Source organism: Rhinolophus hipposideros, assembly GCF_964194185.1.
Source record: "Rhinolophus hipposideros genome assembly, chromosome: 15".
Taxonomy (NCBI): Eukaryota; Metazoa; Chordata; class Mammalia; order Chiroptera; family Rhinolophidae; genus Rhinolophus; species Rhinolophus hipposideros.
Window position 1 is genome coordinate 47,083,136 of NC_138061.1, and position 12,075 is coordinate 47,095,210.

Sequence of the window (12,075 nt, forward strand, 5' to 3'; positions counted from 1 at the left end):
CATTCTTTACTCACTATTCTATTGAGTCATTTTCCTTCCCTTATTAATTTGTTGGGAGCTTTTTAACATTAAGAATAATAACTTAAACTGACTATGAAGGAGCATGTGAGAACCTTTTAGGGTGGTGCAAATTTTCACTATCTTGATTTTGCTAGTGGTTGTATTTGTTAAAAATTATAGATCTGTTATCCCAAAAGGGATGATTTCATTATATATAAATTATAATCTAATAAACCTGACTTAAATTTCATATATATGTATATATATGTATATTAGTAACTCTTTACATGTATTGTGAATATTTTCCCAGTGTATTGTGAATATTTTCCCAGTGTATCAATTGACTTTTGAATTTTTTATGGCAATTATTTCTCCTACGTTTTTTGACACCTGTATATATCAGGGAATACATTTTACATCATGATTCAGTGCACACACACAACTAAACACATGAAAGATTTACATGCTAATTGCTTGTATTAAAGTAGTGTACTTATATTTTTCTTTACTATTCCTTAAAAAAACACTTGTTACAAAGCATTAAATTGGTATTGGGACTCATGGATTGTGATCAGCAATTTGAAAAGCATTATATTGTAAGAATTTTTGTTACATGTTATGAGCTAGGGATCAAATTTCCTTCTTGTGTCACTATTAAGACATTTAGACTTTCTCCACTGCTGAGAAATGCCAGCATTTTAATAATAAATTATTTAACATATTATTCCTTTTTAATAATAAAAATATTTTTATACCGTTGTTGAATATTTTTAAAAATTGGCCATTTGAGATTTATTTTTTTTAAGTAACAACATGAAATGTAATAGACATACAGAAAATCTATGTGTCATAATTGTATATTTTGATGAATTTTGACAATCTCAACATAACTTATGTAACCTGCACCCTGATTAAGAAATTCGTTTGTTTCTACTTATATTGTTTAATATTTGATTATATAATTTAGTAATGCTTACATATTTTATATTCTGAATGTAATTATCGCCCTTCTGACCTCTGATTAATTTTTTAAGTAAATATGCCTAATTTTTCTTTTCTTTGGAGTCAGTTGTATCATCTTCATTCAACCAGAAGTCTCCTCATTTTTTATGTTTATATTAATAATATAGAGGTTATGTTCCTATTTGCTCCTGACATCAATGGAAATGCCCTTACTGTCCCAATTCCTATGGTATCGTTTTGGATGAGCTGTTTGAAGTTTTTTAAAAATAGGGTAAGAGCAGGGAGTAGATAGTGATCGCTTGATGGGTACAAGGTTTCTCTTAGAATGATGAAAATGTTCTGGTAGACATAGGTGATTTTTGCACAACCTTGTGAATATACTAAAAACCACTGAACTGTATAATTTTAAATGATAACATTGAATTTTATTCTATGGAAGTTTCATCTCAAAAAAAATTTTTGAAAGGGATTATATCATTACATTCTGGTAATGATATAACCAGAAAGACTAAAGGGAAAAGAGAAAAAATACTAATTGTTAATAAAAATGTAGAATGATTGGAGCTCTCATAATCGCCCTTGGGAGTGTATATTGATAACCATATTAGAAAATTATTTGCCCTATCTCCTAAAGCTGAAGATATTCACTATGTTTATTTTACAGGCAGATTTTGACAAAAAAACAGTAAATGGCCCCAAGTCAGAATCCATGGAATACAGTAGATGTGGTCATGGGGAAGAAGAAAGATCGGAATTGAACCCACAACCTCTTGAAAATGTAGCTAGAAATGAAGAAAGTATGACAGGAATTGAAGTGGAGAAGTGGACGCAAAACAAGAAATCTGATTTAACTGATCATGTCAAAGGAGAGGTCAAGGCAATTGTGACAGAAGCTGAAAAGTTGATAAATGCTGAAGATGACAGGAAAAAAGTCCTACTTACTGAAATCCTTGAACCTCAAAAATTGTTTGCACCAACTGTAAGAAACGGCATTAAAAATGTACACTATTTACCAACTGAAACAAATGTGTCTTTTAAAAAATTCAACATTGAAGAATTTGGCAAGGCGTTTGGAAACAATTCGTATAAACTCCTGAAAGACACTGCAAACCATAACAATGCCATGAGCTCCATTGCTACTAGTGCAAGCTCTGACCATCTTAAGGGGAAAAGTAATGTTTTAGTCTTCCAGAAGCCTGGCTTTAACTGCAAGTCTTTTCCAGATCCTGCCAACTTAAACTTAAATAGTCAAACTAGTACACCCAATGAAAGTGATCAACCAAAATCTCTAGAAAACATACCAAGTAAAGAACCAAAAGATGGATCTCTAGTTCAACCAACTCTTCTATCTTTAATGAGAGACAGGAGATTAACACTGGAGCAAGTGGTAGCTATAGAAGCTTTGACTCAGCTTTCGGAAGCCCCTTCAGAAAATTCCTCACCATCAAAGTCAGAGAAGGATGAAGACACAGAGCAGAGAACAGCTTGTTTACTTAATAGCTGTAAAGCTATACTCTATTCTGTAAGAAAAGACCTCCAAGAACCAAATTTACAAGGAGAGCCACAAAGCCTTCATCACTGTCCATCTTTGGAAAAGCAAAGTTCATGCAACTCCGTGGTGTTCAATGGCCAAAATATCATTTCCAAATCACACGACAGCTCAGCTACTAACCAAGAATCCCCCAAGTCACAGGAATATTCCAAAGTCAAAAATTCAATATCTGTTTTTACATCAAATTCAAGTTCATCTAAAATTGACACCAATAAAAATGTTGTTCAAGGCAAAATTACTCTTGACTGTTCCAAGAATTTGCAGCAGTTGCCACCAATAAATAATAAATTGGGGTATTGTAAGCAGTCACTGGGCAGCAGTAAAAAGTTGGAGTCTAAGGATGATCTATCATGTCAAGAGACAGTGCACAGTAAAATAGAGGAAGATGTTGCAACACAGTTAACACAACTTGCATCAATAATTAAATTCAATTATATGAAACCAGATGAAAAAAACACTGAAAGTATACCAACAAACTTTGTTACACAGAACATGCAGCAAAAGTACAGTCAGGAGAAGGGCACAATACAACAGAAACCCCCTTGCAGTGTACAAAATAATCATGGCTCATCATTAACAAAGCAAAAGAACGCAACCCAGAAGAAAACAAAATCTACCCCATCAAGAGATCGGCGGAAAAAGAAGCCTGCAGTCATAAGTTGTCAAGAAAATGACCAGAAAAAGCAGGAACAGTTGTCATATGAATATAGTAAGTTACATGACATTTGGATAGCATCTAAATTTCAAAGATTTGGTCAATTTGGTCCCCATGATTTTCCTATTCTGTTGGGGAAAATTCCTCCTATAACCAAAGTATGGAAACCACTGATTCAAACAAGTTCAGCATTAGAACATAAGAAACTATTTCCTCCACTCACTCAGATAAAATTTGAGCGATATTATCCTGAATTAGCACAGGAAAAAGTGATGAAGATTGATCCGTTGGATTCTCTCCCCATATCGCAGTTAAAAACAGAATCCAATGGGCAGGCGTTTACAGGAAAAGTTGATCATTCTCAGGTACAGCCAACAGTGAATGTCAATCAGAAAGCTCATGCTTTGCTCCATCCCTCCTCTCCAACTAACCAGTGTGCTAATGTGATGGCTGACGATGACCAAACACAGTTCCAGCAGGATGTTAAAGACCAACTTATGCATCAGCGACTGCCAACATTGCCTGGGATCTCTCCTGAGACCCCCTTACCGGACCCAGCACAAATTCTTAGGAATGTAGATGTTGTATGTTCAGGTGGAATTACAGTGGTTTCTACCAAAAGTGAAGAGGACAGCTGTTTATCTAATGTTGGAGCATCAGAATTTTCCCCAGTAGACAATGCACACAAAAGTTTTAATGATTATGCCATGAACTTCTTTACTAATCCTACAAAAAACCTGGTGTCCACAACAAAAGATTCTGAATTGCCGACCTGCAACTGTCTTGGTAAGTTCCTGTGTATGGTGTGTGTGTGTTTCTTCTTCGTTTACCTGCTTAATTGCCTCAAGTGGTGTCTGAATCAAGTTTTGGGTTACGTTTTATAGTATATGGCAGTTTGCCCCATTCATATTCTAGCTAAGATGGATTAAATAATTCTATACCCATTTTTTTGTGGGACCTTTATTGATTGTGCTCAGGTAAATTGGAAATTCAACTCATAATTTGAAATTTTCTCAAGTGGAAAGTTTGCTGATTTTTCTCAAAGCTAAGTGTCTCTCAGGTTGCTTATTGTGCTTCCATAAGAATGAATTCCCTTAATACTTTATTTCAGTTTATTCTTATTGTGTTCAAAAGAATTTCAACTTGTAAGCTTTTTGCTTCAAAAATGTATTTTTGTGTGAGATATAACATGCATCCAGAAAATATATGTACAACTTAACAAATAGCCATAAAAAGTATCTGTATAATTGCTATCCCGGTTAAGAACTGGAACTGGTTTATTTTTTTTTCAGTACCTAGTGGCTTTTTTTTTTTTTTTTTTTTTTTTTTTATTGGGGAAGGGGAACAGGACTTTATTGGGGGAACAGTGTGTACTTCCAGGACTTTTTTCCAAGTCAAGTTGTTGTCCTTTGTAGAGGGTGCAGCTCAGCTCGTCCAGTTGCCTTTGCTAGTGCAGGGGGTGCAACCCACCATCCCTTGCAGGACTCAAGGAATTGAACTAGCAACCTTGTGGTTGAGATCCCGCGTTCCAACCAACTGAGCCATCTGGAGGCATTGCTTCTCAAGGTGCCATGTTCAATCTTAGTTGCAGGGGCGGAGCCCATCATCCCTTGCGGGATTCGAGGATTGGAACCCGCAACCTTGTGGTTGAGAGCCCACTGGCCCATGTGGGAATCGAACCGGCAGCCTTCGGAGTTAGGAGCATGGAGCTCTCACTGCCCAGGCTTACCCCCAGTACATAGTGCTTTTATGCTCTGCGATATGAAGGGTATACCTATGTATGGAAAAATTACATAATCTTGGCCATTTGATGAATTTGCAAACCTTTTGTTGTTTTAAAATATTAAATTGTTCAATAAATTGTGATTTCCTATTTCCAAAAACAGTAACAACAACAAATACATTTGTGTAAATAGCCTAGTCATGCACCATTTTCTAACTAATGCATTTGTATATTTTGTGCCTTAGGAGTTACTGAAACAGAGTATTAGAAACTAACAATTAGAAGTTATATCGTGTCTTAAAAACCCTGAGAAAAAAATCTTGTTGGAGTAAAGGTTCTCAGGGAGGCCCTATGAGAAATTTGCTCAATATTTGAAACATATGAAAGCTTAATTTGAGTCCTGTTACTGATTAGTCACTGTCTATGGTCAAATTTCATGTCAGTGCTCAAATAGAAGAAGAAACTTGTTTACTCAAATAAAGCTGTAAGATAGGGAGAGTAAATGGATTGTGTCATTAAAGTTTGTTCAGCTACTTGAAGCCCCATTATTTCAATTTTTATACAACTTATGATAAAACAGAATTTGTAAAATATACCCTATTTTGAACCCAAGTAAGTATAATTATTAAAGTTTTACTTAAAATGTTGCCCCAAATAACAAAGACTCAAGATTTGCCTTGAATAATGGCAATCTTTTTATTAGAATCAGATGGTTCACTAGTACATTCCAGAATCGATAGTTAAAGGATTGTTTGGAAGGATAAAGAATATCATTCTCATTTTGTTTTTAACCACAGTAGAAAAAAATATAAAGTATAGCAATAACTTTTAGTTCTTGATTATCCAAAGTACATTTGATATCTGAAATGAATTCTTCCATTTCTCTGCATATCATTCAACCTACAATTTTGACAGCCTATCCTGTGCCAGGCACATGACAAGGAATTCATAATCTGGAAAGGGTGACAATGATGTCTGAATGGGGTTGAATTGGGAGAATGAGAGTTTTTCTTGGACCAAGGATAGAAGAGTGAAATAACGATAATGGCTCCTATTCCAGGTCTTTTATTGCAAGTCTGATGCTGTGCCACGCCCTTGACTTATTATATTCACAACAACCTTACAAAGGATAGGCTTATTATCCCCACTTTACCAATGAGGAACCTGAGTCATAGAGAAGTTCACAGCTAGTAAATGACTAAGCTGGAATTCAGAGACATGCAGTGCCAACTCCAGAGCCTATGTTTGTAACCTCCATCCTCTGTTGCTTCAAAAATCTGAAGTAAGAAAGGGACAGTTTTTTTGTTTTTTTCTGAATATCACTACGAATGGAAGAAAGATCTGTAATTTAAAATGCCATTCAAATATCTATACCTCAGCTAGGCTAATTGTACCGCATGCATAATTTCAATAGAATGATTGTCTAGTTTCAAAACCATTTCCTTATACATTTCCTTGGATAATTTAATTTTGCAACTTACACATAGTAACTAGTCACAGCATATAGGAGTTGAGATAGCCAGGAATTCAAAGTTTATTATCTGCTGTGGACCTGGAACTGTTTTATATACTATCACTTAATGTGTTTTCCTATAATCATTACATGTGAGGTTATTGTGCCCATTGTGTAGAAATGGAAACTTAAAGAAGAGAAACATGAAACAGACTCACTCAGAAATCATCCCAAGTTGGGGCCATAATATTAAGCATAAAGGATTTCCATAGAGGTATACTGTTCTAGCAAAATAAGAGTAACTGACATCTATAGCAAGGTTCTGCAAATTTACTTCTATTGGTAGTTTAGATGGAATAATTCTTTGTTGTAAGGGGCCTGTCTTATGCATTATAGGCTGTTCAGTGGTATCCCTGGCCTCTATCCACTAGATACCAGTAATACACACAGAAATGCACGAGCGCATGTACACATGTTCCCCCACACACACATACACACACACATCTGCCCAGTTGTCACAACCGAAAATATTGCTAAATGTCCCCTCTGGAAAAATCACCCCTGGTTAAGAAGCTTTGTTTTAGATTACAAATAATAAGTTAAAATCTATTCAATGGAGCATGCTTAAGAAGCCACGGAAGTAATCCAGATTATATTTGATATCCAATGAAAATGGTTCAATAATGACATTTTGGTGGACGTATACCTTGGCCAGAAATGCATTCTGTCATGTTTATAGTGAGACATGATTCTAAGAGACTTAGGTTAAAAATACTCTTTTCTATTCTAAGAAACATGTAATTCACACTCAGAAAAATTCAAATGGTACAGAAATGTGATGCAAACATCTTCTTAAGTCCCATTCTCTAAAGAGAAAACCTCTTACAGTTTTTCTATATGAATTGACATTACTGATTTTAATTTTTGTTCAAATTTTACAAAATTTAGGTGTTTTAAACATAATATTTTGTTTTAATATATGTGGCCAGTTAGCTCACCTGGTTAGAGCATGGTGCTGGTAGCCCCAAAGGTTGTCTGTTCGATCCCTGCATGGGCCACTGTGAGCTTTGCCCTCAAAAAAAATAAAAAAATAAAAATTAATAATAATAATAATATTTTTGCAATTTGCTTTTTTAACATTAACAAAGTCTTAGATTTTTTTCAATGTTTATAAATATTGTTTTAATAGCTTTTAATATAGTATTACTCTATATAAACAAATATCTCCTGATCCATTTAAACTATTACTTAGAATGTTTCTCTTTTTTCTGATCTTACAAATAATTGTAACTAGGAACATTTTTGTGTACATTTGCATAAATTCTTAGTGCAATTAGGCTCATTTTAATAGGATTCTGAGGCCATGTTTTAAAATGTGTTGCTCTTGGATAATTGTTAAATTTTGCACCTCAATTATTATAGATTTTTGAATTTTTTAAGGCAGAAGATAGAAAAATAAATATAACCCACATCATAAAATGTTTTTCTTCCTCTTAGAAGGAGAATGAATTAGTTAGGAAAAGCTAGAAAAGAACATGTTAAATTCCAGGGACTATTGCCCTAGACTTTCAATTATTAAAGCTTATCAAAACTTTGTCAAAATTCATTGTTCTGAATTGAAAAGGAAGGAAAGAAGGAAGGAAAACAGGAAGAAAAAGAATTAGTAAACATAGCTCCTCCTTGCCCCTATGCCATTCTGTAAAACTTTGGGTCTAATAATCTTATTCCTTCCACAGATCGAGTTATACAAAAAGACAAAGGCCCATATTACACACACCTTGGGGCAGGACCAAGTGTTGCTGCCGTCAGGGAAATCATGGAGAATAGGTGAGGAAATATGCTTCCCTGTTAAAATCATTCATGACTGTGGACCAGACTCAATGCAGCTAAATTATCTCTGGGGACAAACATGAGGTGAATGGAAAGCGTTCAGGAGGATGAGTTGGATATATCTTAGGGCCCAGGAAAAGAATAATTTCCTGGCTTTCCTGCTGAGTCACTCATCACATGAGCCATGGGCACTCAACAAGACACTCACAAAGCAAGGCTGTCTTTGTTAAATTCAGAAACATTTCTTTTTATATTATTGTATAATAATAGTAGTTCAGATTACCTCTATCAACACTGCATTCACATTCTTTTTGTCTGTCTTGGAGCCAGGCCATTTTTAAAAAGAGTGATCTTTAAGGATAAGTAAACACCTGAATAACAAAATATCTGCTACATAAAAGTAAATTTTTAACAAAAGTAGATTATGAGGAGTGATTGATTTTTGTACTTCTGTAAATATGTATCTTATGCACATTAAGATGTTAAAAGTGTATGTTGCAATTATTTTCTCTTCACTGTGTTTTTTACTCAGGTATGGGCAAAAAGGAAACGCAGTACGGATAGAAATAGTAGTGTATACGGGGAAAGAAGGCAAAAGCTCTCAAGGATGTCCAATCGCCAAGTGGGTAAGTGTTTTGTATTTATACATTTCTCAAAGTGGATTTGTTCCACATATAAAATAATTTTTTTTCCCTATGAAAATGTGGACTAGGAAAATACCCACTCCCATTATTCTCAGGGAAATAATGAGGAAGCTATCTGTCTTAGCTTGGGCTTTTTATATTAAATGAACAAAAGGGGATAGCCCTTCCCACTTATTACCCAATGATGTTTTTCGTCTCCCCAAAGTCACTGCTTTGAACCGTTTCTTATGTACTTTTACACAGCAGTGAATGCATTTATAATTAGACAACATAAATAAATGCAACTAACCTATACATACTGCTTTATATCTTATTTTAATCAGTTACTATATGTTGAAATTCCTTTCAATTCAATATTCATAGAGTTACCTTAATGAGGCTCATACAATATTGAAAGCAAACTAAATATTTTACAACATATTCCAAAATTGTTCCTGTGACTACTTTAAGTTTTGTGAAAATGCAGAACTATAAGAAGTAAGAACTGATTTCAACTTCTTTAGTAAATTCTCAACTGAAAAACAGGTACATGACCAAATGCAAGTTTTCAGAAGGATATTCACATTCACAGGGATATTAACCAGTTTTGACCATAGAATCATTTGAGATCTCTGTGCTGTCATTTGTTAATAATGATGATTTTAATAATGATAAAATAATAAAAATAACTACTACCTTTTATTACATATCAGGCACTATGTTAAGAACATGATATGTTGCCTCATAAATCCTCGTAGAGGGACTCTATTATAATGATTTTGGAAAAAGCAAAAGCCATCATTTTTATACCCCTTTCAGAGAAAAACATTAAATGCAAAATGGAGATAGGGTTTGAACCCAGGCATTCCTAAAGTCAGACAATTGCCACACCCTTAACGACTGTAGTAGACTGTGTCTTGGTTACTTTTCAACCTTTGAACGGTGACAGCAATGAGAAGCATGCGATCTGGACACTGAACACAAATGCTTTAGAATACTTTGTTTCTTCAGTCGGTTTGGAGCGCTTAGTCTTGTGAAAATTCAGATACGTTTAAAGAACTGGGATTTACTTTAGTTAGTTATCTTACATTTGGTAAAGTGCACAGATCTTAAGTGTACATATCAAGGAATTCTTCATATCTATAACACTACCAGGATAATGATATAAATCATTCTAGCACTCCAGAAGGCTCCCTTGCAGCCCCTCCCAGTCAGTAACTTCACATAAAGATAACCACTATTTTGACATTCATCACCATAGAGGTCTTTTTTTATTAACTCCATATAACTAGAATCAATTATGTACTCTTGTGTGTCTGTCTCCTTTTACTCAACATTTATAGAACATGGAGTTAATGGCTGGAGCTCCAACAGCCATCTAGAACCACAAATTGACTCCATAGTGGAAGATTTGTACTAGGATGGTGAGAAGACAGGTAGGAACCTGAATCTCTGATGATACCAGTGCAGCTGCAACACCAACTCCAGGCCTTCTGAAATCTGGATTTCTTTAACATGAGATAATTTTTTTTATTTGTTTAAAATTTGTTATTTTGCAGTTTTTGAATCAAGTCCCAGTTAAGATACTTGCCTTCAATTTGTTACTATGTGGGTGAATTTTGGAAGGAAAAAAAAAACGCAATTTGAGAATGAAGTAAATGCAGGAATTTATTATTAATAAATACTTTCTACAGCTAGACCCTCAATTAGATACAGGGGATACAAACATGAATTAAGTTCTGCCTCTCATTTCATTTTGTATACTGGTAGAAACTGGCCCAGAGTCACAGCCCCATCACAAACAAATTTTGAAACTAGGCTTACTGAATAAAATTCACTTTTATCCTCTAGTAACACAAATGTTTGCCAGAATCACTTTGCCTCTCAAGAACTAAATACAATTTCCCAAAATGCGCCCCTAGAAGTCTAAAACGTTACCTAAAATTTCTATCATGTGAATGGTTGGGGTGAGAGTGGGGGTTGGTGGTTGTGAACTATTATTTTCTCACTTCATGGATCGACTTCTTATACTGCTATGCATTGATTTTCACTGTATCAGCTCAGCTGTGGAAGATAAATACTTTTCTCAATTGCCACAAAACACTCACTCATATAAATCAATCTCCATATGTAAGAGTTTCGATGAAGAAATATCCAAAAACTAGCTAGGGTGATCTTCATTTTTATTTTATTTTATTCACTTTTTTTTAAACAGTAACGTAGTTGATTGAAAATACTTTAAAGTTGGAAGTCATACAAGACTGCCCATTTTTCTATTGTATTATTAGTTTTCTATTGATTTTACATGAACTTCTTTAAAAAATTGACCGTTTGTGATCAAAGTTACAAATGTATTTCCTCAATTTATCATTAACATTCATAGTTTTAAAATGAAATTTTAAAAATGTTTTCAATTTAAAAGATGAAAAACGTGCTCGCTTCGGCAGCACATATACTAAAAGATGAAAAACTTTTTTCATCTTTTCTTTTATGGCTTCAGTATATTGTATCTTAATTACGACTTTACGACTTCTAGCTTTTAAATAATTCTCCCATTTTCTTTTTGTTGTATTTTAATGATTTTATTTTTTTCTACATTTAACTATTTTATCCATTTTTTTGTGTATAGAATGTTAGTAACAACTTATATTTTTCTAGATGACTACTCAGCTATCTTGTCTATCTTTTCCGTACTGATTTGCATTTGTTTGTATTAGAAGATTTTTCTGTTCTGTTACATCAATGTTATGTCTGTCCTGCATTAGCATTAAATTGCTCTAATTATTTAGGTTTTATAAGATGTTTCAGCATCTGATAGAGCTGATTCTTTTAATTTTTCAGAAGTTTGTTGACTATTGCCTTGCTTACTTTTCCATTTGAGCTTATAATCGCCTTATCTAACCTCAAGAATAAAGTGCTACTGGTATGTTTTTTTGGAATCATATAACACAGAAAATTTGGAAAATTTACATCTTTATGATGTTTAGTCTCCCTATCCTCCATATTATGCCTTTCTGTTTGTTAATGCCTTCTTTTGTCCTTCAGGGGTATTTTAAAGTTTTGTTTCCATAGACTTTACATATTTCTTGTTTAACAATTTATTTCTATTGTGTATCCGAGATGTACAATCATGTAATCTATTCTCCTTTTCAAATTTTATACTTTTAATTTTTTTCATTTAATACAGTTAGTCTACCAGACTAACTCCAATTTTGTATTGCTTTAAATATGGCCTCCTTATCTTGTTCTTCTTTAGTGGGAACCTTCCAGGGTCTT

The 12,075-nt window shown here is 34.0% G+C and overlaps 1 protein-coding gene across 7 annotated transcripts in view; it reads left to right on the forward strand.

The window, feature by feature from the left end:
• The window catches only part of TET1 (tet methylcytosine dioxygenase 1), a 105,723-nt gene that overhangs the window by 57,298 nt on the left and 36,350 nt on the right, over window positions 1-12,075 (forward strand). For 5 of the 7 annotated variants that reach the window (XM_081075389.1, XM_081075390.1, XM_081075391.1 and 2 more), the window contains 3 exons: window positions 1,628-3,956; window positions 8,083-8,173; window positions 8,709-8,802. The exons of the other annotated variants lie outside the window; for them this stretch is intronic. In XM_081075389.1, the coding sequence (XP_080931515.1) occupies window positions 1,628-3,956; window positions 8,083-8,173; window positions 8,709-8,802 (2,514 nt within the window). The remainder of the gene's footprint in view (window positions 1-1,627; window positions 3,957-8,082; window positions 8,174-8,708; window positions 8,803-12,075) is intronic. 7 annotated transcript variants of the gene reach the window in all.